Raw genomic sequence first — 27,695 nt, 5'->3', positions numbered from 1 at the left:
TATCGAAGCAAAGAGAAAATGAAGAGATATGAATACTTTTGCAAGGCACTGTATATTTATCTAGAAAATTATGTGGCAAATGAATCTCTATAAAAAAGCTTTTTGGTGTATATCAAACTATTAGACAAATCACAACAATCAAAACATAGAATATAGCACGTTTAAATTATTTAATTAAAGACACAATGACAATAATCACACATTTTATTTTTTTAACAGTTGTTTGCATCTCGCACACGGCTGTTAAAATTATTTAAGCAAAATTGTATTGCTTTGAAAATAGACTTACAAAGGAACATTTGAAAAATCATATCTGCAAGTTACTGATAAAGAAAATCTAAATCTTAACAAATTGAAAATTTTGAAGAAAAAAAAAAGATTTTTAGGTAGTTGAGGCTTTGCATAGGATTTTACACCACTTCACAACCCTTACAAATAAACAAAAACAAAAATCACTGTGATTCAAACAGCTGTTTGCAAACTTGGTTCATTAGGTAGAGTGGGGTTGTGCAAAAAAAGTGATTGTCTTCCTTAACAGTCTGCTCAAACAAATTAAAATAATTTTGCATCGCTCAAAGTCTGAAGAGGAAAAAACAAGTTTTAACTGACAGAAATAACAGAGACATTATAAATGAAAAGCAGAAAGTAATTTGACAGATGGATACAGCTTAAAAGCTTGAGTCATGTTTAAACATAAAAATTAAAAACACAAAGCCATGGCAGTGATGATTAAGAGGCACTTTGAAGGTATAGGAACTTTTTAGCTGAGAGTCACAGGAAAGTTACTTTAATGACCTCATAAACGTCATAAAATCTGAAGTTTATGAGGCCCTATAAAAGGGATACTGGAGAACAAATGTATAACAATCATAAAAAGAGTGCAAGCTTTGTGGTTTGTTGTGAAGCAACAAAACTGTGCTTTTTCCAAACCCTCATCACACCTCAATCCCACTGTGACGGAGTGCAAATGTAACATCCAAACAAACTGTTTCAACATCAAATCACAACCATTGTATGAACTTGTGCTGGTTCGTGCATTTTGATTACAAAAGGTTCATTTATCAATAAAAATGTCTACCTTCTGGAAATCGATGTGCTAAAATTTTCCTGTGCATTTATTTAGATCTAATTTTAAGCTACTAGTGTTAAAAATATGGGATAAAAGACAAATAACTGTCTTTTATCCCATAAAAGACAAAATACAGCAATACCTAAACGAACTAAAGATTATGTTTTACTTGGTGAATAAAATGAAGAAAAACATTCAAAATCTTGCATAGATATTTTTTTAAAGTTATTCAGCGGGGTTTTTTTTTTGGAAGACTTATTAGGCCCACCCTTAAAACAACAAAAAAAACAACAACAAATAATTCAAGAATAAAAAGTTATGAAGATACTTGGTGTATATTGCAAAAAGAAAATAAAATGAAGTCACTGCATTGATATCTTGTCAGTTTCCCTTCAGTTGCCACAGAAGCAGCAGGTTCACCTCTGTGAGAGTCACAAAGCTTCAGGGTCCATCACTTCCATCATAGATTACGGGCTTCTCCATGGTCAGATGGTAAAAAACTTTCTTGGAGATAAACCTGATGGAAAAAAGTGGTTGTTGTTTAAAAGATAATTAGCTGCTGTGGTATGAAAAGTGAGGCATCTCATCTACATGACAGCTTGGTGTGAGGTCAGAAAACAAAACACCATTTCTGTTTAACCGTCACAGACATAATTATGGAGTTTGTTCGAACCCTAATGTTAACTTCACCCAGTACCATAAATGTTTTGGTCATATCAGATGTGAGCTCAGCCTGGGACACAGTGTCACAATATGACAGCAACTTCTGTCACACTACACGATGTAAGAAGTCAGCAGCAAGTACAGAAGGTTCACATCAGCCCATCAAGAAATGGGCAGTAAGTTGTGGACTAAATATTAGAGTGGAACAGCAAAAAGAGGGACAGGTGGATGAGGAAATATCACATGAGCTACGTCTTGATCAGGCCAAAAAAAAAACATTTAATAAAACGTCACCGTACGTTTCGTTCCAATTACACGGTAAGAAATATTTTTGGGTTGATACCCGCTTCGTACCTGGAGAAGGAGTTGTCAAAGATGAGTGTGTAGAGGCCAGGGTGCCGTGCTTTCACTTGTCCCTGAATTTTCTCTTTATGGGAATTGCAGCGAGTCAGAGGAATCAGAACCTGAGAGCGGAACAGAAACATCGCCCAATCACAAATCTCAGTTGTGGGCAAATACTTTTCCCAAACATGTTCCTACAAAACATGATAATAATAACTAAATCTTGAAAATTTTGTAACAAATGTAGTTACTAAAAATAATAAAGTTACACCACAGAAAATATTACCAACAAGTGAGATGCTAGGGGCTTTGGTAAAGTGAGAAATAATATTACAAACTTTGTAAAACCATCTGAAATTTTTATGCATATTGTCCACATCAGTCTGACTCTCTTTACCTCCATCTGTACGCCTCTGAAAGCAAAAATTACTGCGGTCTGTGTGGGAGGTGCTCTCATTTTCAGTCAGGAGTTTCTGTAAATAACTTCCATTTTTCAAAGATCCTGTGTGAGTTTGCTGCCTTTCAATCTCCCCAACAATAGAAGAGAGTGTTTTATTCACTTAAAAGATGATGTAACATCTCTGCCTTTGACAATTGCTCTTTCTGTGCTGGAAGAAGATTGCTGTGAATGACGCCAAGAGATGTCAACGCAGCTCAGACGTCTGTGCTGCACTTTTCAACGGCTCATGCCAGAGTAAAACGAGCGGTTCCTCAAATCCGCCACCCACTAAGATAAAGCAGCGCACGATAGGCACGTCTACCTTTGCCTGCTCCACATCACTGTCACTGGACTCCCGGTAAACCACACCTAAAGAGATACTCCTGGGCTCAGAGGAGAACATCCAGCCGATAGTTGTCTCACAATCTGCCACGGTTATGTTAATGGTACTATAGCAGCTGGACTTGATGAAGAGCTCCCTGGAGCCGTCACCAAACTGGGAAATATCCTCGACGCTGAGAGGGACAGCGAGTCTGCAAGAGTTCACATTTTAAGACCAATTAACAAATTGTTACTTCACAATGACTCAAGTGCAAGTGTGAAGCATGTCAAACGTTAATACACACGTGACGTCTCCTGATCTGAGGAGGTTAATCTCCGAGTCCTGGACAGTGGGGACGCTGTCGTCGTCAGGGGCCACCTCTCCGGGGCCACTGCCAAGACAGGACAGAAATAGAGAAACATTACATCGTCCAGCCAGGAGTCACTGCTGCCATCAGCGGCCTGTTTTAAAGAAATAACTTAGGGATAAGCATCATGACTATGAATTTAAATTGCACAATCAATAAATCCACAGATAAGTGACTGTGCATCTTAATCAGCAGCTGGAACACTTTTGCATATTTTGGACCACTTAGGTTTTATTTAAACATAAAGATAACAGACATAACTTTTAGGCTTAGTTATTTTCATTCTTGCAGACAGGTGTGTTCTATTCATTTTCACTTTTCAAAAATGTACATAAACTAACCTTTTTTTTGTTTGTTTTTTGCCTAACCATAGGCAAAACTTTTGTTGAACTATTTTTTTTAAATGGAGTGACAAAAATAACTAAGCAAAGCTATGATTTTTCAAAACCAAAAACTTGGTGCACAACAGGAATTATTGTGGATTTTCTTTCATTCTGACAGTGTCAAAGTTGTACATACAGTCTCAAATATATCAATATATACACACCCCCACCATAATTGGTCTCTTTCTGCCGAATGAACATTTAAAAAAATAACAGTGTGTATATCTTAGCCGGCATATATATTTTTAATCTCTTGTGGACAAACAAAAATCCATAACGAATTCAGATTTGTGTACTTAATTTGTTTTAATCACTGAAGTTGCTGGTTGTCTTAGTCATCCTTCCCTGGATAAAGAAAAAATCTAATGAAACATTAAAATGTCTAACAATGTATTGTGCTACTGTAATTATTCTATAAAGGCAAAACCTGAGAGGCAACAAATTCAAAATAGTGTTAAGTATGAACATGTTAAAGTATAAAAATTAGTAAACCATTTCTCATTTCTGCAACTTGTTCCTCACAGCTCTGCAGAGTGATACAACACAGGGTGCTTGTTGAAACTTCCTATTATCAGAACAAAATATAACTGTGTAACTTCAAGAGCAGGAAGCACATTGTGATAAAAATTCTACATGGACAAAGTGGAGAACAACAGCACATCTTTGTTCCATAAATGTTTAGTAATGGTTAGATGAGCTATACGTCCACAGAAAGAAGTTCCTATTGTAAAAGTTTACTACATGAAACAAGCGAACAACTGCAACCGAGTATTTCTCGTTTCCTGAAATTCAGTCTATTTTTATTTATAAAGTGAAAACGAGAGAGAAGATTCTCAATTACAATGTAACACTACAGACGCAGAAAGAGGAAAGCATATTAAAAAACCCCTCGAGATCCCTAATGTTCTCCACAGGCTTCTCATAATCAAACAAGCAACAAGCTGGCTGACGTCTTGCTTCCAACAGGAGAGCAAACGGCAGTGATGGAGAACAGTCTGCTTGTTTTGATTCAGCCTGATAAAACAGAGGATGTATTGTTGATAACACTAATTAAAAGCCACCTTCTTGGAGATGATTAATGCTGCAGTATCTCTCTGTGGGCTTCATCTGACCCAGACTAGGAAGCAACAAACAAACAGATTGAAAAACCAACCAACTGCGCCGTGTTTTATCTGCACCACTCAGCCCTGTCCCGTGGCATACTGGGTCAGCACCGGGCCCAAAAGTGGCAGATAGCCAACTGAGACCTGGCTCGATGATGTATTATTTTGCAAAGTATAATTCTGCTGGTTAGGTCACATTAACTCGAGCCAGTTGTCTGAGATTTTATGCCAATGTTTCACACTTTTTTATTTAAATGGCCTCATAGGATCATAAATCACGTCAAAGCAAACTTATCCACGCAGGAAGCAGTCTGGGATCTTAAACATGCAGAGCTCACGGCCTTGCTAGGTTGAGATTTTCATCTGAGCGGCTGACGGCAAGTGTGAAAGTTTCAATTAAACGAGACTGAGGAAATTGTTTTATTATGGTTGTTAGTAAATTCTTTCACTCAGAGAGTCAGTCAGCTTTGAAGTAACTAAATTAATAGTTCATCTAAATGAGTGCTGGAAATTTGGACAAACTTTGAATGTGAATGCAGTATTTTAATAACTGAAGTGCTTACAGGCTTGTACTTATAGACCGATGCTTGGATATGGAATCAACATGAGTCATAGTACAGTTATGGCTAATGTGAAATATTTAATATACATTTATGAAGCTTAAAAGTACAACAGAGTATTAGGGATAAACTAAGAACAAATAAATAAAAAAATAAAAATATGAGAATAAAGTCATAAAATTATAAGAATGAAGTACAAAAATAAAGTCAAGATAATTCAAGAATAAAGTCACAATATCTCAAAAACAAAGTAATATTATGATGTTGTTTTAATAATATTGGAACTTTCTTCTGGTGATTAATTAAATTTTTTGTTTTTCAAAACTTTACCCCAATTACTAAATCATATAAAAGCTCTGATGCACAAAGAAAAACATCCTCGTGTCAAATCTAATCTAACCTGGAAGTGAATTTGTATGCTGAGCAGGTCAATAGGCTCCACACTGAAAGGTTTCTCACAGGAGCAGGAAAAGAGTTAAACGAGCAGTTTTATCAAAAGTTTGACTGCATTACAGATACTATTTGTTCCCATGATACACTTCGTTTTATTATCTTTCTGCAAAATCCCTACATTTTTCTCTACAAGTCATGGATGCATGCTTAGCATGACCTAGTAAGTTTCTTTATTGTGCATTCCCCTTTGTACTAGCAATCCGGTTCCATTTTGTTCAATAATTGAGGCCATCCAGACATCCAACCTCAGTGCCAGAAGGAACGGTGCTGGAGCTGCACAATAATTAGTGCCGATACTTCCCCACCACCCAGGCCGACAGATGTCTGCCAGAACCTCACGCCAACAAAAACTCGTAAAGTAAGAGTTGAAACAGTTCCCACATGACTAAAGGCGGATTGTATGCTCTATGCCTTCTTTAGCAGCTGTGCGGTGATAAAAAAGTTGACGGATCACAAAAGTGGTGCTGATTTTGGTTACATCTCTCTCTCTTAATTTTGTGCCATATTTAGATTAGGCCATAGAATAATTTTCCTTGCAGCTTGTAAGAAAACGACTTGCCTAACATTTTTTTTTTAGCAAGTTTTAAATCTTGTTCAAAAAAAACAATAAACAGCAAAATCCTCAATTTCAGCTATACTTTCAGTTTGGGGATTTTCAAACACTCATCAATTAGTGTTTATTGTCATCACAATAAATCACAATTTTTATATTAACTTTTATCCCATTATAGAAATTTGCATAGATGCATTTGTTCCACAATTAACAATACATGACTGCAAATTTCTCTGATGCCCGAGAATCGCTTTTCTTCGTCGGTGTGTGAGGCAAAACTATTCCCTTAACACACAACAAATCTTTCTACCACCACACACCTTGTTTCAGCTTACTTCTGCATAGAGGCTTAAAGATAAAAAGCTGATCCCCGGTAAAAGACAAAAACAAAACAAAAGACACTTCAAACAGTACGGTAATTAAATTGCAGCTCTAAAAATCCGCAGTTAAGATATAAAGACCAAATTACAGAAGCAGACCAGTGAAAAGAGGAGAAGCTCTGCAGCTGAAATCGGAACAACTACATGCTGTGCTTGTCAGATGTTCAATTACACTATTTAGGAAAGCATGCTAAAAGACCACAGGCTGTATGTGACCAAATCTGATCTGAAGGTTCAGATAAACTGAACCTTCTCACTGAAAGAGCAGCCATTAGTACCAAGGCTAAAACAAATGACCAACCTGCACCATAAGAGCTCTCTCAATATAATTTTAAGCTACGTTCCTCCCGTTTCTCATTTGCTGCCCTCTTTTGAAATATGCTTGCTTCTGTCTGGTTAAATACTGAGAAGAAGTTGCTTTGTCACATGCATCTACCAACCATCACTGTTTAATCAATTTGCTTTCTTGCCTGAATGTCAAACTCTCCATTAAACCTAATTAAAGTTAATAATTATGATGCATGCAATTGAATGACATATTTTTGAACCGATACTTTTCTTTTATCTTGCACAGTGCTACAGACAGCATGCTTCTAAAAGGCAGCCAGCAAAAAACAATACTGCATTTTTATATGAAAACTCTTGATGATCCCTCAGTGGGGTACAGGCATCTGAAAAACCCTCACACACCTCTGGCCTCAATGCAGCTGCATTAGGGGCAACAATAGTTGGCAAACTATCTGGCAGCTTCACCAAGAGCTGGGCAATATGGCTGAAAAGCGCATCACAATACAAACATTTTATATTAGTCGATACTGATTTTTCCTTTTGTTTTAAATATATGAAATACTGCCAAACTGGTGACGTGACATTTTGTGTTTTATCCACAATTTCCTCATTAGCTGTTGCCCTCATTTCAGTCCACACCGTTGTTTTTTTTATAATTAAGCAGTTATGAGAAATGGTGGCGAAATCTGAAACAGACTGTTGCTAGGTAACCACAAGTTGTTCAACAGGTAGTTGCTAGGTTACCAAAGAGTGAGTGAGATAGTTCGTGCCATCAGCCTTGCTTAGCTGGCTGTGAGAGGCTGAGTAGCTAAAGCCTTTCCTCTACCTACATCCCCCAGAATGCATCCCCCAGAACTATTCTGCATTGGTTTCAATGCAGAACTGCACTCAAGCAAGCAGCAGACATATTCAATATAATTATTGAATATTCTATCAGACATATTATCTACTGATATTGATTATGTATTTATTGCAACATATATGGTAATTGATTTATTTCCTAGCCCTAGTTTTACCTGTTGCTATTTGATAGAAATGATGCTACGCTCACATTTCACGAGCTCCTGGTTGCTGGCGGTCTTGCTCTCCCTCCAGCGAACCTCCTGTGGTCTGAGAGTTGCTGTCACTGTCGTAGACGCCGTTCACCTCCTCTTCTGTGATGATGTCATAGCCTCCATCATCAGATTTGATACCGGTGTCCGAAACTGGGGAGAAGTCATGAATTTGACATGCGTGAGGCATAAACCGAGCAAAGAGTGATTTTTAAAAAAAAAAGTCGTCACCTTGTGTAAATAGAACATTAAAACTGAATTTATTAACATGTAGTTCAGTTTACAGTTTGTCACCAACGTGCCAAAAGTTTGGACAGAAGATCAAATTTCTACAAAGACACAGATACATGTACTATTATTAACATTACAAACAGAGACATTTATCGGATTACAATAAATATTTGTTTTTTTTCTTGCTAAAAGACTTTGATTACTTCCACTTTACCTGCTTTAACGGCCTTAACAACAAAATGGCATTTATGTTTCACTTTTGTACTTGTTCTTTTTGGAAATCTTCTCAATCCTAAAACTGAACTATTTCTTTTCTTTGTTGATATTTATTCAGCCATTCTCTGGTGAAAAATGGACAAATTGCTAGGTGTAAATATAAATATATAATATTTATAAAGGCTTTAGTCCTAAAATTTCCTATTCATGTAAAAGTAAAGATTTGTGAACCTGTAAAACATAACCTATAACCAACCAGAAGTAAAAACAACAAAAATATATGTACATGTCAAAAATACATATTTTTTCTGTCGTCAATTATGTGTTTTAAAAATAAATCAAAATATGCAAAAACATCTGAATCTGTGCAGATTTTAATGCATATTTTGTCATATTTACATCTTAGGGTTTCAGTTGTTTTGGAGTTTGTTTCCCTCACACCTGTACAAATAACTATTCTGCCTATAATCAGCGATACTACACAGAAGATATTAAATGAACACATTTGAAATAATGTTTCCTGTTTTTTAACATTAGATACAACCACAAACGTTAATGCAATGTTAAATTACTGTGTTTGGTTTTTGTAAATTGAATGGTAGAAAGTAAAAGCATTAATCCAAATGTCACTTCCTTCCTTCTTTATGTACTAAGTTGACTTAGGTTTCCATCCTTGTTCCTCTATCAGTCAGTCCTTTCACTTCTGCCAAAACTTTCCAGCTGACAGACCGAGTTACCAGTGACCAAAAAACAAAACTATTTAAACATTGTAGATTTGTGACGTTCATAAGTAAATACAGAGAAGTGTTTCTCTTTGGAACGCGTGTCTTACCTGTTGCGCTGGAAGGCGACTTGTAGGGAGCAGGCTCAGGCGGAGGCTGAGGTCCAGCTCTAGCTGGGGACGGCAGCACATCTGAAGAACTCATCTCTGATTCTACGAACTTCTCCACCACCGCATTGTGCTGCATGTAGCAGTCGCGGCAGCAGCGCTCCTTCTTCCCACTGTGTTTCGTCAAGACGAAGTTGTTGCTGCAGCTGTAGCAGAAGATGCGGCCACAAACTCTAGAAATAGGAAGCAAAGACCAGAATTTTTCCCCTGTAAAAAAGGACTTTGTTTGGCATGCCATGTGATGTTGTGTCCAGTGTAAAGCTGAACTCAGCAGCAAAGTAGCTCTGATGCTCATCTATAACCCACCTGCAGTGATGTCTGCGCACCCACCAGGTGAACTGGTCATTGCAGTCAAGGCAGTGTGTGGCCTCTTTATCAACCAACCACCAGCGCTCCTCGGCTCGTAGTTTTTGCTCAAACTCCAGAGCATCAGACTTCTGCCACAGAGCATCTTTGTCCCTGAAGTAATTCACCAAAAAAAAAGACAAAATGAATTTTCAGAGACCAATAATATAAAAACAAGCAAAGAACAAGAGCTTTAAAAACAGATTACTTTCCACTTTGCTCAATAATGTTAACTCATTTTCAAGAATTCAAGAGCTGAATAAAGAGGAGAAATGGCTGAATAATGTCTGCATATGCAAAATGCTATTTAGCATTTATTGTTTGATTCAATAAAGAAAAAACTTGGTAAAAAGAAACGTTGTTTTTCTCTGTGCTTCAGCTCTCACTGTCTTTCTCACCAAATCACAATAAGTAAAACATTACAACACTTTCTGCTTCTCAGAGCCAGCTCATCCTTGGAGATAAACAAGATTCAGCTTACAAATGAACAGTAATGAATCTGATGTTTCAGGTCGTAGTCAGGGGTAGTCTGGCGTTTTTCCACCTAATATGTGTCCGAATTTTTTCTAGCTAGGGAAAGTATTTGAACACCCTTTTGATAAGTAGAGCGGATGTGTCCTGAGGAACATTACAGACCACTGATCTAATCTATTATGACTCAAGCAAGCAGCAGACATACCACCTGCATATTTTATTAGCAGAAATAATAAAGTTGGTAAAATTCTTCTCTTTAATATGGCCAAGACATGAGAACAGGGAAATAAAGTGAGCGGATGTGTGTTTTGAAAAGTCAAGAAATGGCAACCAGAAAGTAGCTACTCACCTACTAAACTCACCTAGATCTACATCTGGACAATATAATAATCATCTTAAAAATTGGCTCTTGGAAAGCCAAAAATATCAACATTGTTCATATGTAAATAAACATGTATGGATATTATGGTGGTTATTGTAGTGTTATCTTGTGGTTTTTAATTCTTGTTTTGTGTTTTAACATTAACTTGCCAACAGGACTAGAGACAGAAATTAGCAATTTGGTAATAATCTCATGTATTCGCATGCCAGAGTTCATTAATACGTATTGTGTCCCATTTTTAAAAAAAAAAATATATATATAATATAATAAAACAGGACTTAATCTCATCTTGTCAACTTGCATAGAGTAATAAAGATAAATCTTCACTCTAGTATTGTGCCACGATGCAGGAAGAGCAGCAGGACAGTGGCTGTTGAGAACTGGAGTTGGAGATCCTTTGCTCTAAACGGATGAACCACTTTGGACAAACGGTGTAACCAGGCAACAGAAAAAGATCAATCAAACACGGCAATTATTTCCAGAACGGTTAAAGAGAAAAGTCTTACTTAATTAGCTCAATGAGCCTCTCTTCCAGGTTGATCTTTGTGCTGTTGAGGTCTTCAATCTCTGCCGACATTGTCAGATACTGACTTTGTTTCTCAGCCTCTGTTGCTTCAAATTTCTGCTTCAGCTCCTCACACAGAGTTTGCATAGACAAATGTGCCTCTTCAATGCTGGAGAAACAAGAAAGTTAGTTATAATTTTATCATGAAAGCATATATTTACACCCATTGAGGGGGGAAAACAGCCGCACCTGGCCGTAGAGCTGCTGAGTTGCTGAATTTTGCCTTCGTTGTCACGGATGGTGGCCTCTGCTTGCGTGATGTAAGCATCTTTCTCACCAATTAGCTGCAAGTATTTCTCATTCGCAGCCTTTCGTACACGTTATGCAAAATAAACAGAAAACAATGATGAGACACCTAGCTTAATCTAAGTAAGGGTTTTGTGCTTACATGAATAAAGCAGAAAAGTTTTCAGCGTTTTCCTAGCTGCGAGAAGCCATAAGAACGTTAACATCACTGTAAGCTTAGATAATTATCCTTTAGAAGTTCAACTCTATAACATAAGTCTATAAGCCTGGTAAACCTCAGACGAACATGATGAATTATCATCTCACTGAGCCCAATCACTTGATTAGGGCTACAGAAATCTTGCATCCATCCAACATTCTGCAATCAAAGGAAGATAAAATGCTAACATAATCAAGACGTCTCATTACCTTTGGAAAAAAATTTAAAAAAGAAACACACCAACATTCCGCTAACTTGCCTATAATCATATACCGTTCCTGTTGAGCAGCCAGTAAATAATCAAAGCTGTTAGATATTATATGCCATATGTGTGTATGTCTACTAAAGCAATCACTGATGGTATGAGACATAAAAATCATTCACAAAGTAACCACAAATAAACATATTCTAGATTTATTTTCACTTCTAAAAAATATGGAAACCTTGAGTTCAGACACTTCTGCCTCCAAACTGGACACGTTCTTCTGTTCCTCCTCCAGCTGTGCTGAAACCTTCTCCAGATTTTCAGTCACAGCCTGCAATAAAAAAGAAGCAAAAGACTTGAAATCTAAAAGTGTATTGCTATGAGACAGCAATTCCTCCAAAAGTCAAATGAAAAGCATTTTACGTTTGTTTCCGTTGACCTATATGCATTATGCCTTCCTACCTGGCTTAACAGAACTGACATTTATTAACTAAGTGAAAATTTATAAATAAATAAATTTATTTATGCATTTACTTATTTTATAATGATCTCCCAAAGCCTTTGTGGAGCATTTTGTCCAACTTAATTTCTCGTTCAAAGAAGATGCAACACAAAGGCAAAGATAAAGAGAGGTAATTTCTCTCATCTAAGCTAACTACTGCTGTGAATTTACCAGAAAAGAGGATTAAATAATTAATCTTACTTTCTCCAAAGGCTATAACTGAGAAAGGGCTATTAACAATTCAAAACACTTCCACTAATTAAAAACAATCTATCATGCTTAGAATCCAAAGATAATTAGAACTAAACACAAAGCACAGGAGAACCTGATGAGAAATGAGAAATATTTAGAGCAATACAGAAATTGCTCTAAATGACAAAGAATCAACATGGTGTCTTTCATCCAAAGTTAACATGGAACCTTAGACAAGTATTTAATCCTGCATGCAAAAACAGAAAAAAAGTTTGTTACAACTCTAAATCTGCTGAGACATGACTGAAAATGACAGAGCAGGCAGGGAAAAATTAGGTAGAGAAGAAACCAACGTTAACTCTGTAGGAGCCGCAATCATCCAAAGCTTGGGTAAGAAAAGAGGAAAAGTAGCAAGACTTAAGCCAGTGTTGGGCAAAAACCAGAAAGCAGCCTGCTTTCAGCGGAAATGTGGAAGAAGGTGCCTGGTTCAGATGAGGCTGAGGTTTAGCTCCAACATTCAGCCAGTTACAACAAAATGGCTTTTATCAAATCATGTTCATGTTTTACAAAGGTCTAGTGTGGGAATCTGCAACTAGATTGCAGATTGCTCTTGATAACATTGGACAAGAATGCTAAAGAACAGATTTATCCTAAATTTCATATTTCTCCAGAAAACACTAAAAGTGTAAGAAATATTCTTTTTGTGATGTTGCAGACTACATGCTTGTTCAAAATAATTTAAACACTTAGTGATTTCTTTTTATTTTAAAAGTTAAAAAATGGTTGTTCTTTAGATATCTAAATTTTCCTATCATAGATATTGTAAAAATAAGCTAATTTCAAAGATTATCTGACAAATATTTTACACATATTTTCACAACAAAGTGACAATTTTAACAAATATGTACAAAAAACAAACTTTTTAAAAAAAATAAAAGTAACATTCTGCAGCTTTACGTCCTTAGGTAGCGATGATTACGTTTTTGACTACACAAAATTTGTTGTAAAAATGGCTCAGTGTTACGAACCCCTGGGTCTAGTCAAAGTAAGATGTCTGTAAAAATCATTTAAAGTTGTTTCTGACATATTAGTCTTTATATGTACATGCTGTTAGAATAAGGAAGGCATGTGTACTCAAAACATACAAAGTATCGACATGAAATTTCTTTTTAGTGTGTGTATGATTTATACTTGATTTATTATTCTTCAGAGGATTCACTGATATGTAGATACCCAGTTTCACTGTGTGACGTAATGAACATACTTCTTTAAACTAACTGGGTAGTGGTGCTTAGGTTTTTGACTAGTAAAGAACACAAGAACATATTCTAGCTATTATCAAATCTATACAAAGTTCATTTCTGTCCCTGAACTCAGCCAGCTCTGATGTAATCTGACAAGTTAAACTCTTAACGGGTTAAACTCACCTTTATTTGAGCCTGATGACTCATGGTCTCAGAGCTCATTTGAAACTTCACAGCATCCATCTCCTCTTGGCAGCATTCCTTTATGCTGTGCACTTGGTTCTTGGCTTTTTCCAGCTCTCCCTGGAGCTCTGTAATGGCCCTAGGAAGGGATTCCTTCTGCGTCAGCTCCTCTCGTAAACTGTTGTTCTCCTGCCGCAGGTTATTCATGCACTCCTCGATCCGCTCCACCTCCTTCTCCAACTCTTCGATCTTAGCAGCATCCCCTGCCAAGTGTTCGCTGGCTTCTTCCCTTTCCGCATTCAGCTTGCAGATGGACATCCCCAGCTCTGCCATCTCAGTATTTGCTCTGTGCAAACCCTCACGGATCTCTGTGTTCTCTAAAGCCAGCTTGTTGTTTTCGGCTTTGAGAGCAGCCAGCTCTTCTCGGACGGCAGAGGAAGAAACGGCTAGTTCAGCATGGGCAGCTGCTTCTCGATCGCGCTGTTGAGCCAGAACCTCCTCTTTCTTTTTACACTCCAGGAGTTCGGCTATGTGCTTCTGGTTGAGTTCCTCTGCTTGGGATTTAAGCTGCTCAGTAAGAGACCTCAGCTCGTCTCTTTGGGCCACTGTAACCTCCAGCTGTGCATGAGATTTCAGCTTTTCCTCCTCAGATCTCTGTACTTGCACCTTCAGGTCCAGAATCTTTGCCTGGAGTCTAGAGACCTCTTTCATGCTAACCTCCAACTGGCCTTCAACTACAGTTAGCTTGACAGTAACTTCCTGGTTCTCCTTTGCTTGGACTGAGCTCCTCTCTAGCTGTGACGTCTCTATTGCCTGTTTCTCGGATGTTATCCTTTCAATTAGTTCAGCCTGTTTGGCACAAGTTGTTTCTGCGTTGGCTTTGGCCATCTCATTCTCCTTCTCCTTAGCCTCCAACTCCTGTAATGTTGACATCAACTCAACCACTTCTTTTTCTTTATTCTCCAGCTGCTCTTCTTTCGCGCTGAGCTGTTCTTGCAGACTGACTAATTTGGTGTTTGAAGCCTCTAGGTTTTTTTTGTGTTCTTCAATCTGAGTGCGGCCGTTCTTCAAGTTCGTCTCTATTCGACTAAGAGTTGCTTTCAAATCATCCAGCTCCTCTCTCAGAGTCTGGTTCTCTTGCTCCAGCCGCTTTGAAGTCATCTCTGATTGTTTAGAAGCCATTGTGACCCGCTGCAGACTCTCATCCAGACTGCGGTTCTTCTCACGTAGCACTTTCTCTTTTTCATCCACTGTCATCTTGGCATCGTCCACCTGGTCTCTGAGCTGTTTCTCTGAAGCTCTTAGAGCTGCTAGTTCAGCTTGTAGTGCTGCTCTGTCCTCTGTCATCTCATTTTGCTGCTCCTCGTTTCTACTCACTGTGGCCTGCAGCTTCTCTTTTAATTCCTGTAAACTGGCACACTGCGACTGGTAGTCTTCTATCTTGGCAGCCTGTTCATTGATCTTAGTCTTGTGCTGATTGAGGCTAGTGGTCAGTTCGTCCCTTTCTGTGGTCAGTATTTGGTTCTTGGCTTCAAGCTTCTGTAGTGTCTCACTGCTGGAGATTAATTCTGCTTCTCGGTTTGTAAGCTGCACAGTAATTTCAGCCACTTTTCCGTCTAAAGACTCTTTCAAGTCGTCAACATTCTTCTGCATTTCTTCGATTTCTTGCTTTGCCCCCTTCTTCACCTCCTCTAACTCTTGCTCTTTCTCCTTTAGAGATTGTTGGATGTCCTGCAACTGTCTTTGTAGATTGTTTGCATCCTTTTCTCTCAATGCCAGGTCCCCCTGGAGCTTTTCCAGAGTACTGAACTGTTCCTCCACTTTTGCATTCAACTTGGCCTTCTCCTCAGACAAAGATGTAACCAATGCCTCAAGTTTTCTTTCATTCTCCTTGGACTTCATCTCATTAACTCGTACCTCTTCCTCCAGTCTTTCTACCTGCCTCCTGTTTTCCACCATCTTAGCTTCAGCCTCCATCTTCACTTTCTCTGCCTCTTTCAATTTGTCCAACAACTCATGAATCTTAAGTGCTGAATCAAAATGACTGGCAGCCTGCTGGCCTTTCTCATCTAGAAACCCATCCAACTTAGCCATAAGCTCCATGTTCTTTTGCTCAGCAGCTGCCAGCTTTTCCTGAAGCGAGACAAGCTGAGTTTCCTTAGCTTTTTCCTCAGCCCTGAGTGCTTCCACCTGTCTGGTTAGGACAACATCTCGCCCCTGCAGGGCTCTGAGTTCTTCCTGTAAGCCCTGGTGTCCTTCTTGAGCAGCGAGCGACACATCAAGCTGTCTCTGAAGCTCTTCAATCACTCCTTTCAACTCGCCAGACTCCTGGCCAAGCTGCTGAACCTTATCAAGGAGATCTCTCTGCTTTAGTTCTGACTGATCCAGCTCCAGGCGAAGGTTTTCAACTGTGTTGCTATCCTCCATGCAGGCAGGCAGTGAATCATTCAGATCATTCAGCAAACTTTGCCCATAGTCTGGGCTGGAGGCACACTCAGGCGCTTGCTACATGGTTGAAATGGTTGAAAATAAGAGAGGCAGCAATTAATATATTTAAATAGATTTCATGTGAGATTATTATTAGTTGTAAATATTAATTACCTGGGAATAGGAACTGGCCAGACTATTAATACTGGAACTACGACTTGGTGCTTTCCACATGTGGCCAGGCGAATTTGCACTTCCCACTGTCCTCCTGTTGTTTTGGAAAATAAGGAAGCCTTTTACAGTAAAATATTACTACTGCAGTTTTGTTGTTTGTTTCTAGTTTGTCTTCATGAGATCAGCTTTATTTAAAAGACAATAAGTATTTTAATTAAAATGTTCTAACTTAAATTTCTCTCTCAAACTTTGTTAATGGTAAATACTGGTAAAACGGCGCCACAAAAAAACTCAGTGCATTGATTTTAAGGCATGCCGTGTGATTTGTATTGTGATTTCAAGTTTTGTCTGCTTTAATACCTTGCAAATGTTGGCCAAGAAGCATCGAGGTCATGACCTCTGGAAGCCACATCAAACTGGACCTCGTTGAGCTCGTACAGATGATTAATTATGTCAGAACTAAGGTGAGACTTCAAGAAGGGGCTCCTTGCATAGTACCAGTCACTGTGGAGAGATTTAAGGACTGAATGATGGGACAGAGTGGATCGACAGAAAACTAATGTTGTATCTGTAGTCTCAAGATCTTCACTTGAGATGATTAGCCACATTTAAGTTCATTATGAAGACTTGGATTGAGGCAGCTTGTACAGAAATTAACCAGAAATAGAAAAAAGAAAAAGTCGCCTTATATTTTAATGTACAATAAACTAAATTTGAGATAAGTCTGAAACATTTACATTTACTCCCATCACTGAAGTAGGAGGGAGCAAAATGTGGTTTACAGCATTTAGTCTCATTATAAGTAAAAATCATGAAATACTGAATATTGATGTGTGCATCGTTACATCACTATATGTAAAACCAAAAACTGAAGTTTCAGTGGTTGTTCTACCTGGTGACTCTCTGGTTCATCAGGCACTGCTGCAGGGTGTCAGCCAATCGCTGATGAACGAGGGAGTAGCGGATAAATGCTCGTCCCTTTCCCAGAGATGTCTTCAGCTACAGAAGGAAACAGGAATAATTTTATACATAACCATCACTTAAATAAAAATAACATAACATTTCTTTGCAAAACATAAAAGAGCAACAAATTAAAGCTACATGAAAATAAATCTTAAACACATGGCTATGTTATGATCGCGTATATTTAATGAACTAAAATAATGTCAGAATTATAAACAACAGATGCACCTCTGAAATGGATTTGACAAAACGGATGCCATCATTTGCTCCTTTGATCTTAGCCACGCAGTCACTGAAGTAATCCCAGTAGTCCTTCTTGGTGCCCAGAAAAGTTGTTTTCTCCTTTTGGTCAAACTGAAAAAACAATGTGAAAAAGATGCTCAAATTCTACTTTTTCAATAGATAATAGATAACAAATAGATAAGAAAATCCTGACATCTATCTTAACACTGTGAAAACTATGTCAAACATTTTTTTATGTTCTTTTAATAGTTATCTAATTTTTAGAAATAAATTATGCAATTTCCATTGATTAACCGTTGTACCAATAAATGCAAAATCCCACCTGTAGCAGATACTCCAATTTGTAGGAGAATTTGTGCAGATTGACGCTGTCATCTGTGATTGGCTCCCCACTTTCTTTGTATTCCTTTGCAAGCTCTGCAACAGCATCTGAAGTTCGCATACAGATATATCAGAAGAGAAGAAAATGGACCGACAGTTTACATACAAAACTGTACCCTTAATAAACTTGCCTTGCATCTACCTCAAAAACTGGAAAGAAACCCGAGGTGAGTGCATCCTTGGCACACGCTCTCGTTCTAGCTGCATGCTGATAGAAGCTTCCAGAATAGGCTAACTATACAAATAAGGACTCGGATGGTCGCTTTCTTAAATTTCAAAGCATGTGTGTGGGTATATAGCTGTAGTTCAGAAAGGTCACCCCACTAATTCTTCTTCCTTCTCGTTTTAGTCGACAACCACATGCAGCCCATAAATGAGAACACACACACACATTACATCTTCCTATCTTTACAAGGTCTTTGCTTTGACTTCCATTTATTTCTATAGCCTAACCCAGAAACTAAACCACCCTTAACCATTACATGCCTATCCCTAAATGTAAACTAAACTTGTTTCACACCTTAGTCTTAAACCTAATCCGTAACCCCAAAACCTTTTACAGGGCCTGAACTTCATGCTCCATAAGGAGCAAAGGGTCCTCACGGTGTAGTATTTGTTGGAAATACGAGCCTTACAAGAAATGCTAGAAAACACACACACGCAAACATAAAGGTGACGTACCATGTAGATCTCGGATAATCCTCTGAAGCTGGCTCTCTCCGACCGCCATGGCCCCTCTTGTTGCTCTTTGAGCAAGTCACCAAGTCATATCCAGTCTGCTGAGTCAGAGAATCACAATAAGTATGATTGTCATAATTGCTTCCACCGTGCTCTTGCATGGACATAAGATAGATAAACCATAATTCATGGTTAGATGATTAGAACATAATCCAGTTCTAGGAAGAAAACTATTTCTGGACTAGTAATTATGTAAAACGTCATACATGTCATAATACCGAATAACAGAGGGTATAGCTGCATGACTTTATGCTAAATAGTTCAAATAAATGAAATGTTAGTCACTGCATTTTCCCCATTCACTAAGTGATCATTTGGAAAAACATCAGAATGCATAGTGCACACTGCCAGGACATAAAATTATGACCACCAGCCTGATAGTTTATTGTAGTACCTTGCAACGTGTTATTAGCAGCAAATCTTTTAAGTCCTGAAAGGTGCAATATGGGGCTTCAACAGATCAGACATGTTTGTCCAGTACATCCCACTGCTAACGCTCAACTGGATTGACATCTGGGGAATTTTGATGCCAAGTCAGCAGGATAACTTCATGGCCATTTTATTCTACTGGAAGAGGGCACAGCAATCAAGAAATAGTTGACAGTTGTCTGCCATAATGTTTCAGTAAGTGTTACATGTGAAAGTAACTTCTATAAAGATGGTATGACTCAAGATTACCAAGCAGAAGACAGTCCAAAACATCAAACTGTCTTCCTTCCTTAGTGCATTCTGGTATTATCTATTCCTCCTGTTAGCGACATACACACCTGGCCACCTACACATCATGTAAAAAAACTAAACTTTTACTCATCCATCTGTACCACCTTTTGCAGTTCTCCTGATTATGTAACCATAAACACTGTAGTGCCCTGTCAGCAGTGGACTCCAGGCAGCATCCTGACAGTGGCTACACAGCCCTGTAAGCAACAAACTATGATTCATTATGTATTCTACGTCTTTCTAACAAAACCTGAACCAGCATTAAGATCTCCAGCTAGTTCAGCTACAGTCATTTTTCTGCTGAATCTGGTCATGCAGGCCACCTTCACTCTGAACCACTTTTAATTTCTTCATCCACTTTAGATGGATACTGACCAATGTGTAGACTAGGAACACCTCACAAGAGCTGAATAATCATAGATGCCAAGATCCAGTTCTATAGCCATTGAAATTGCCCAAATCTGTATTTTTTATTCACTTTCCTACTTCTAACACATAAATTGTGAGAACAAACATCTTTACTATCCCACCAACTAACATATAATCAGCGTTATTCACTTCACCTGTCACTTGATTGAGAATACCGACCACCAATGTTCAAAATTATGTCTGAAACTAAAAATATTTCAACGTTTTGACATTCTCACCTATTATTACAGGTTCATTTCTCCAATTTTTACAAGAAATAGAATATCATCATGAGGACAACAGAAAATACAAAACAAGTGTCCCTGCCAGTGAAATTGAGACATTGTGTTTACATTTCTTTAAATTCAATAAAGTCAGAACATGGGACATGTAACATAATTTTACCTAAAATTGAAGTTCGCATAATTTAAGTCTTAGCTTGTCCTGCCACTAGTGTTTGAACACTCCTCTGAGAAAAATGACAAGACAGAAGCAGAGTAAACACTCTGATGAGAGAAAATTCCTCAAAAAAACATATCTCTTACAAATATAACAAAATACGGACACATGTCCTTATAGCTGGCATGATAAAACAACACAAATAATGTGTTGTGTATTGAAAATGTTGTTTTGACACAGAAAGCTAGCACAACTCAAACGTTCAACAAAATTGTTCTCCAAACAGCTAACTTAAGGTAATGCGAATTAAGCTAAAATGTAACACAGGTAGTAATGGTTTTACAGCTCTAGAAGGGTCACTCTGAAATCAAAGAGGGGGAAAAACGCACATAAAATAACTTTTACAGCTCTCCCAAGAGTACTTACACAAAGGTTTTAACACGCAAAGCCAAATAAATCGAAACGCCCGCACTAATAACCATGACATCAACACAAAGTTACTGTTTGGATCAATTGACATCTTTCTAAACGGTTTATAAACAAATAAAAACAGAACAGTTCTTAAAAAAATACATACTTCTTTTAGATATGAGTTAAGCCCATAACGATGAACTCTGCACAGCCAAACTTGTTAGGAGTCATGTGATTGATAGCACTAACTACCCAATGGGAAAGCGTCATGAAGCCTTCTGGCCAATCACCTGGGGCATTTGGGCGGGACGTGGAAAGGGAAGGTTTGGTTGATGTATCACTGTAAACACTGCGGTCATGTGATCAATGACGCATCATTGAACGCCCCACTTCTTTTTTTTTATGAAGAAAGAGGTCAAATTTACCTATAGATTTTTTTGAAGGGAAATTAAATATTTCTTATTATTTCATGTTATTATCTCCTAAATTATCTATTTGAACTCTGTTGATATATTTAAAATATCAACAGATGTTTTTAAAAATTAAAACAAAATTCAATTGGAGCGCATTTGGACCAAGCCACCACACCTGAAACAGAAAGAAGAAGTAGAAGCAACTGTTTACTATTTATTAGCTGCTTCTGAACATTCAGTGTTACATCCAGCATCTCATGAGGAACAAGGTAAGTTATTCTGCTCGCCAAAGTAAATACAGTGTAGGTATTAAAAGAGATTTTATTATATCAATAAATTCAATATTAAATTTATTTTGCAGGTTCGACCAAACCAGCTATGGAATCCTTATTAAACTTTACTTATGAATATGACCAGGACTATGAGGATGAAGTCTGTGACAAAAGTGAAGTGGTTAAATTTGGATCCATCGCCATTCCAATTTTCTTTTCTATCGTCATCACTCTGAGTCTCACAGGAAACATCCTCGTCCTTGTCATTTTGGCTTTGTATGAAAACATGAAATCTCTGACCAACATCTTCATTGCCAACCTTGCCGTCTCTGACCTTGTCTTCACTATTGGTCTCCCCTTCTGGGCCATCTACGACGTCTGGGGATGGGTGTTTTCAGAGACTGCCTGCAAGATTGTGCATTTTGTCTTTTTCACTGGGTTTTACAGTAGCGTCCTCTTTCTGACCATCATGACCATCTACAGGTATTTGGTTGTGGTCCACCCGCTCTCTGACATGAGTTCTCTAAAACTTGGGACTGGCTTTTTTCTGTCTGTCCTCATGTGGATGATCAGCATTGGAGCAGCCATGCCATCCTTGCTACAAACTGCTCTCGTCTCAGTCCATCACAATGGTACACACTCCTTGGGCTGTGAATATAAAGACATGCAATGGAAAATCATTGGTATGTCCCAGCAGAATGTTTTCTTCTTGGTTGCATTTGCAGTGATTGGTTTCTGTTACATTCAGATTTTAAAGAGGATCACCAGAACAAAGTCCCGCACAAAGAACAGGGCAATAAAATTAGTTTTTTGCATTGTGGCCGTCTTTTTCATAGGCTGGGTGCCTTACAACATGGTGATCTTTTTGAGAGTTTTACATCACAGTGACGTTCAGCCATTTAATGATTGTGATATTAGTATCCAGCTTGACTATGCCTTTTACATTTCTCGACTGATTGCTTTCTCTCATTGCTGCTTGAACCCTGTCTTCTATGCATTTGTTGGTGTGACGTTCAGAAATCATTTAAAGTCACTGCTGCATCGAATGTTCAGCCGCCCGAGTCCAGTTCATGATCAGGAAATGAGAATGCAGAATCTTGTATCACGTGGCACAATGTACTAGATGCAAATATATTCATCCTTCAATATTAGATTAGATTGTTTTATGTTTCCATGTTTATGATTTAAAAATAAGTAGATTGTTTTTAAGCTATATGGTCTGTCATGTTAAGAGAAAGTGCTCCATAGTCGACCTTTTGAAACAACCTTTTCAGCTGTCTGAAGTTTTTCATGACTAATGCATGTTGGACAACATGGGGGTCTTATTGCTTTATTTGATATAGTGCAGGTCTTGAATAGATTTGAAGTGCTGTCTTAAATAAATCAAATCCTTTACATAACAGTCAAAAGAGGGAAAACAGGAACTGATAACAAATATGTATGTATTGCATTACTCAACCAAGCAATTAATATCTGCAGGCTTGTAAAAATACTGAGTTTGTCCCACTGTTTCTCATTTTAGAATAAAAATGTAAATTATCCTTTACCTTGAATTAAGCTTTTAGCTTAAATCAAAGCTTGATTTAAGCTTTTAGCTTAAATCAAGGTAAAGGATAATTTTGTCAACTTGGTATGTTCTCTCACTGCTGCTTGAACCCTGTCTTCTATGCATTTGTTGGTATGACGTTCAGAAATCATTTAAAGTCACTGCTGCATCGAATGTTCAGCCACCTGAGTCCAGTTCATGATCAGGAAATAAGAATGCAGAATCTTGTCTCGTGTGGATCAATCTACCAGATGCAAGGGCACACTGGGGAGAAAAAGTGGCTCAGAAACTCCTGACAGACTGATCCTTCTGTTAAGAGTAGGGCACTTGATTCCGTGCGTTCTCAAGTCGGACTCAATGTGGACTTAAAGGGTTGACCTGGAGGCAATCAATCTGAAGTACTGCTGAGGTGTGCAAAAAAGCCCAGGTTGCTTTGACAGAAATCAGTTTGTTTGCATGATTTGGTCTGCTTCCTGTCGTCTTCCTTCTGACAATATTTCATTAATTCCCTTTGGAGTTAAGCTTAGACCAGTTTGCTGGTTAATCATGCACAGTGATATCAAAGCAGACATTGGTTCTTCTGTCACTGTGGTCAACATCCGATTCCTAATGGAAAAATCATCTCCATAAAGCCTGTGAGCAGAGGAAACTGAGGCATGCTCTAAAATATTTTGACAGACAGCATTTTGCTGTGACTTTCGATCGACATCAGTAGACGACGTGACTCCAAAGGACATCACTAACTAACTGAAATATTCAGACTACTTTAATGGTAACAATGATGCTCTTAGTATTAAATTTCAATCAATATTGTACTTTGCCTTTTTAGTAAGTTTGTCTGAAGACTGGTAAAGACTGCAGTTTTCTATTTTACAGTCTGTAAATGTTTCTTTTCTTCCAAATTATTTGAAAAATAAGTTCATTTCTGTATGAGCTGCTATGCAGCAGTTTAATTGTTTTGTATTTGACTTAATTTTACACTGTAATTTATATTTGTAAAGTCATGTGAATCTTTCAATGTAATAAAAGTTCTTCTTTTATATAACATATTAAAAAGGATTAATAATTTAACATTTTTCATGTAAAGAAATTTTACATTTACTCTTATGACTCAGAGCAAAGATTCTCTCTACTTGCTGCAAACAGAAAAAAACTGCACATCTCTTTTATGTTTAAACAATGCCATCTTCTGCTGGCTCAAAGCGTTGCATCCACATATTTGAATATTAATGGAAACATGTTTTCGAGTGGATCCTGTTATTAGAGCAGTAAATAATAAGTTGAAGGTTAGATTTTAATGAATTAGTATGATCAAGATAAAAACATTTATAAATGTCCAAAACAGCAAGGTCAACTGTTTTTCTCTGTGTTGTTTTACAAGATGAATTGGTAGACAAAAAAAAAAAAAACATGGATGCCTGGTGAAAATCAGTTCTGTCAAACTAATGAAACTTCACAAAGAGAAAAGAGAGTGCTGTGCATAACTTATTTAAACAGGAAATAGAGGTTTCCTGTTTCAGTACAGAGCTAATTAAATCCATATATGAGAGTTTACTGAAATGATCTAAAAAGATAACCACACCAGAAAAAATGCTGTGATAAACCGAAAGTATAGTCAAAGTATCATATCAGTACCAGTCCCATAATTAGGAAAGTAAGTTGTTTTTGAACTTATCAAAAAGCAGTGGCTATAAAACAGGAGTTGTAATTTGGCTCTAAATGTAAATACTAGAGCTGTCTCTTTAAAAAAAAAAAAACATTTGAAGAACTTTTCCAGCTTTATTTATGGATGTGACTGTTACTAAGATGATGAAATCTGTGAAAGATTTGTGTCAAATCTCTCTTTCTAAGCTTGGCAAATTAGTTTGTTTTTATTGATGCTATAATGTTGCTGAAAAGAGGGGTTGTGCTAAACTAATAAATACAGAGTTAAATATTCTGTTGCAGGTGCCACTTCACGAACTATGGATTCCTCTTTAAACTTCAACTACGACTGTGGGAGCAATGTCTGTGAAAAGAGTGAGGTCAAGTTTGGAGCCAATTTCAATCACTTAGTAAATTTGCAGCAGTGTTTTTATGGCCTGGGTGCCATCTTCTGGTGGATAAAAGCATTGCATCCACGCATTTCCCTTTAACTGTTCATGTCATCATAGCAATAAACTATGACAATGTTCACAGTTAATGTGACCTGTCAAATAATTTTAGTGGTCTATATATTTAAAAGGATTTCAATGGAAGAGGAAATTTGTAGATGGGGTTTGTTGTGAAGGTACTTAACACAAAAGATTATGATTCATTTTTATTCGCTTTTCTTTTACTTGAATCATCTTGACGTGACAATAGCGAATCATAAATTCTTAACAAAGTGACCAAAATTTTAATTTGCTGGGTTTTGTCTTTTAAACTAAGACTGACATCAAAGATACATTCCTAAGTTGTTTATTTGGCACACATACCAAAATGAAATGGACTTTGTACCCACACGAGAAAAGAATTCCCATAATCCTTGTTTGTTCCAAACCAAACAAGGAACAAAACTTATTTTTTGTCAGTTTGATATCTCAAACTGACTTAACTTATCATTAGATACAGTAAGTTACAGTTACAGTAAGTGTTGCTTAGGGCGGGTTCAGTGGTTTGTTCAGACTTCCTTTACCAGTGTGTTGTTGCACAGCACACACAGAGCTCAGTTGACTGCCACGGATGAAGGATTTGTTTTTTTTCCCCTAAGATATCCTTTAAATTTCTTCAACTTTTATTAAAAATGGTATGATTTTTTTTTATTTATTTCACTGAAGTTTAAAAATGTATATAAATATTTTACATATTAATAAGATAGTTATTATCTTATTAAGACGATTATAATGTTATTTTATTGGAACGAGAGAGATGATACTTATTAAATGTTTGCCTCCTTTAAAATCTAAAAATTAATTTGTATCCATAAACATTGGGATAAACTTAAAAGTAATTGATTACACTTCTCTGTGAATCAATGTTAGTTGAGCAATCTGTGAATTAGAAGTGTGTTATATTTGAACAACTTTACATTTTCTAGATGTGGTCATGGATTTTTATTGGCCTTACCTTCATCTCCAAGCTGCATGGGTATTCAGAAGGAAACTTCCCAGAGGTGTGTGAGTCAATGAGACCTCATCATGGTCGTGGTGGGGCAGAGAGTCTTCCTCAGACATCTGAACCCCCCTTCATGGTTAGTTACCAGCTCAGCAGTAACGTTGGAGACCCAATCACAGGTAAACAAAATGGCTTCATGTGTTCTGCAAGGTTTATGAAACCTTTGCTTTAGATATAAACATATGGCAGCTTGCTGTCATATTATTTTTTATCATGTAAAGCACTTTGAACTGCTGCAATGTGCTATACTAATAAACTTAACTTAACTCACTCATACTGTATTTTAACTTTTTGCCTTCACCTTACATAAATTTCCAACCACAAACTTCAAGGCATTTAATTGAAATTTTAACTGATCACCAACACCAGGTAGTACAGAATTGTGGATTGGAAGAAGAACTGTTTAATTTATTTGTTTTTCTATAAATAAAATGCATACAATTGTGGTGTGCAATTATATTGAGTACAATCATTTTAAGGGTTCTTGGAAGATCTGGCTTTACCAGTTTTGCACTTCAACCTTCTAAAATCTCAAAACATACAGTACAGACCAGACTATTAATTGTCCCTTCAGAAACTGGTTGGTTGCATTGGACTGTATTTAAAGTTTTAAAGAGAAGGCAATAGATAATAGATAGATAAATGCACGTCGCACTTTTCAGATTTCCAGGTAAAATCTTGAAAACAACAGCTTTTCTTCCACAACACAGTAGTGCATGATCTACTTTAGACTGATCTAAGATATACATTCTTAGTAATACTAATGGCAGGTTGTCATTTTTATTTGACAAAATGTGCACAATTTTAAGGACTATGAATACTCTTGCAAGTCATTGTGAAATCACATATTCACCAACTTTCTTTAGAGTTACTTCATGATAAATCTTAATTCACAGTTTCCCTCAAGAGCAAGAACAGTTTCACATTTAAGGGATTCATGCTGGAAGCTCGTAACCCGAGTTTAAATGGTGACGGTCCCCCACTTGGGAAATTTATCATGCTTGACTCTAGCCAGTCGAGGCTCCTGAAATGTGGCAATTCACAGGTAAGCTCAGCCAGTTTAAAGTGATCACACCTAATAACCTCATTCATCTTTCACATATTCTCTGTCATACTGGAGGGAATGAGTTTCAGATTATGTTTTCTCTTTAGTGTTTGTTGCTCTTTTCAGGACTCAGCTGTGAGTAATGCACTCAATCTGCGCAAAACATTAGTCAAAGTTAACTGGACCGCAGACGGAGACGAGCAAGACATCATATTCAGGTAACTTTTATACCTGAAAATGATGTACACAATTGTACAATTTACAGTATCAACATCAAAAGTCCGTTATTATCTCATGTTGCGTCCTACAGAGCTACTTTCAGTGAATCATACTCAAAGTACTGGGAACGTGTGAATGTAGCAGTACTCAGACCCACAAGCACTCCAAAACCAGAGACAATAACTGCAACAACAACAACTCCAGCAACAACAACTGAAGCAACAACTGCAGCAACAACAACAATTGCAGCAATGACAACTGCAGCAGCAACAACAACTGGGGCAGCAACAACCATGTCAGCAACAACAACAACTGCAGCAATAACAACTGCAGCAGCAACAATAACTGGAGCAG

General features: G+C 37.5%; 3 protein-coding genes across 8 annotated transcripts; 2 read left to right on the top strand and 1 right to left on the bottom strand.

Moving 5' to 3' along the window:
• Positions 1 to 156: 156 nt before the first annotated feature.
• fyco1a (FYVE and coiled-coil domain autophagy adaptor 1a) lies at positions 157 to 20,995 on the bottom strand. Of its 6 annotated transcripts, none has more exons than XM_028026610.1 (18): positions 20,878 to 20,995; positions 18,717 to 18,811; positions 17,977 to 18,083; positions 17,640 to 17,765; positions 17,341 to 17,447; positions 16,809 to 16,952; positions 16,449 to 16,542; positions 13,848 to 16,352; positions 11,965 to 12,057; positions 11,266 to 11,384; positions 11,018 to 11,185; positions 9,617 to 9,769; positions 9,254 to 9,483; positions 7,974 to 8,127; positions 3,140 to 3,226; positions 2,836 to 3,046; positions 2,087 to 2,196; positions 157 to 1,586 (listed from the first exon to the last, which is right to left on the bottom strand). In XM_028026610.1, the coding sequence occupies exons 2-18, from the start codon at positions 18,763 to 18,765 to the stop codon at positions 1,511 to 1,513; spliced, it is 4,533 nt and encodes a 1,510-aa protein (XP_027882411.1). In that variant the 5' UTR covers positions 18,766 to 18,811; positions 20,878 to 20,995; the 3' UTR covers positions 157 to 1,510. The 6 variants fall into 6 exon arrangements, with proteins under 6 accessions (XP_027882411.1, XP_027882410.1, XP_027882412.1 ...); XM_028026609.1 differs by having other exon boundaries at positions 18,717 to 18,814; positions 20,878 to 20,985; XM_028026611.1 differs by lacking the exon at positions 20,878 to 20,995 and adding an exon at positions 19,168 to 19,340 and having other exon boundaries at positions 18,717 to 18,814.
• Positions 20,996 to 21,176: 181 nt separating this feature from the next.
• On the top strand, positions 21,177 to 22,965 carry xcr1a.1 (chemokine (C motif) receptor 1a, duplicate 1). The gene is made up of 2 exons (XM_028026657.1): positions 21,177 to 21,393; positions 21,486 to 22,965. Exon 2 carries the CDS (start codon positions 21,503 to 21,505, stop codon positions 22,517 to 22,519), a length of 1,017 nt encoding a protein of 338 aa, XP_027882458.1. The 5' UTR covers positions 21,177 to 21,393; positions 21,486 to 21,502; the 3' UTR covers positions 22,520 to 22,965.
• A 2,592-nt stretch (positions 22,966 to 25,557) lies between these two features.
• Positions 25,558 to 27,686, top strand: LOC114151004 (ferric-chelate reductase 1-like). The gene is made up of 6 exons (XM_028027880.1): positions 25,558 to 25,709; positions 26,001 to 26,196; positions 26,974 to 27,122; positions 27,249 to 27,340; positions 27,433 to 27,622; positions 27,675 to 27,686. The coding sequence occupies exons 1-6, from the start codon at positions 25,707 to 25,709 to the stop codon at positions 27,684 to 27,686; spliced, it is 642 nt and encodes a 213-aa protein (XP_027883681.1). The 5' UTR covers positions 25,558 to 25,706.
• Positions 27,687 to 27,695: the final 9 nt, after the last annotated feature.

The sequence above is a fragment of the Xiphophorus couchianus genome, chromosome 9 (assembly GCF_001444195.1).
Source record: "Xiphophorus couchianus chromosome 9, X_couchianus-1.0, whole genome shotgun sequence".
NCBI lineage: Eukaryota > Metazoa > Chordata > Actinopteri > Cyprinodontiformes > Poeciliidae > Xiphophorus > Xiphophorus couchianus.
This window is presented reverse-complemented; position numbering and strand designations above follow the sequence as displayed.

Bases quoted from the DNA above. Each gene is read 5' to 3' on its own strand.
- xcr1a.1 (XM_028026657.1), top strand. From the start codon at position 21,503: ATGGAATCCTTATTAAACTTTACTTATGAATATGACCAGGACTATGAG.
- LOC114151004 (XM_028027880.1), top strand. The intron at 27,123-27,248 runs GTAAGCTCAGCC...TGCTCTTTTCAG, and splicing joins TGAAATGTGGCAATTCACAG to GACTCAGCTGTGAGTAATGC. The intron at 27,341-27,432 runs GTAACTTTTATA...TGCGTCCTACAG, and splicing joins GAGCAAGACATCATATTCAG to AGCTACTTTCAGTGAATCAT.
- fyco1a (XM_028026610.1), bottom strand. From the start codon at position 18,765: ATGGCGGTCGGAGAGAGCCAGCTTCAGAGGATTATCCGAGATCTACAT. The intron at 17,448-17,639 runs GTGCATCTGTTG...TTCCTTCTGTAG, and splicing joins TTGTCAAATCCATTTCAGAG to CTGAAGACATCTCTGGGAAA. The intron at 9,484-9,616 runs GTGGGTTATAGA...TCCTATTTCTAG, and splicing joins GTGCGCAGACATCACTGCAG to AGTTTGTGGCCGCATCTTCT.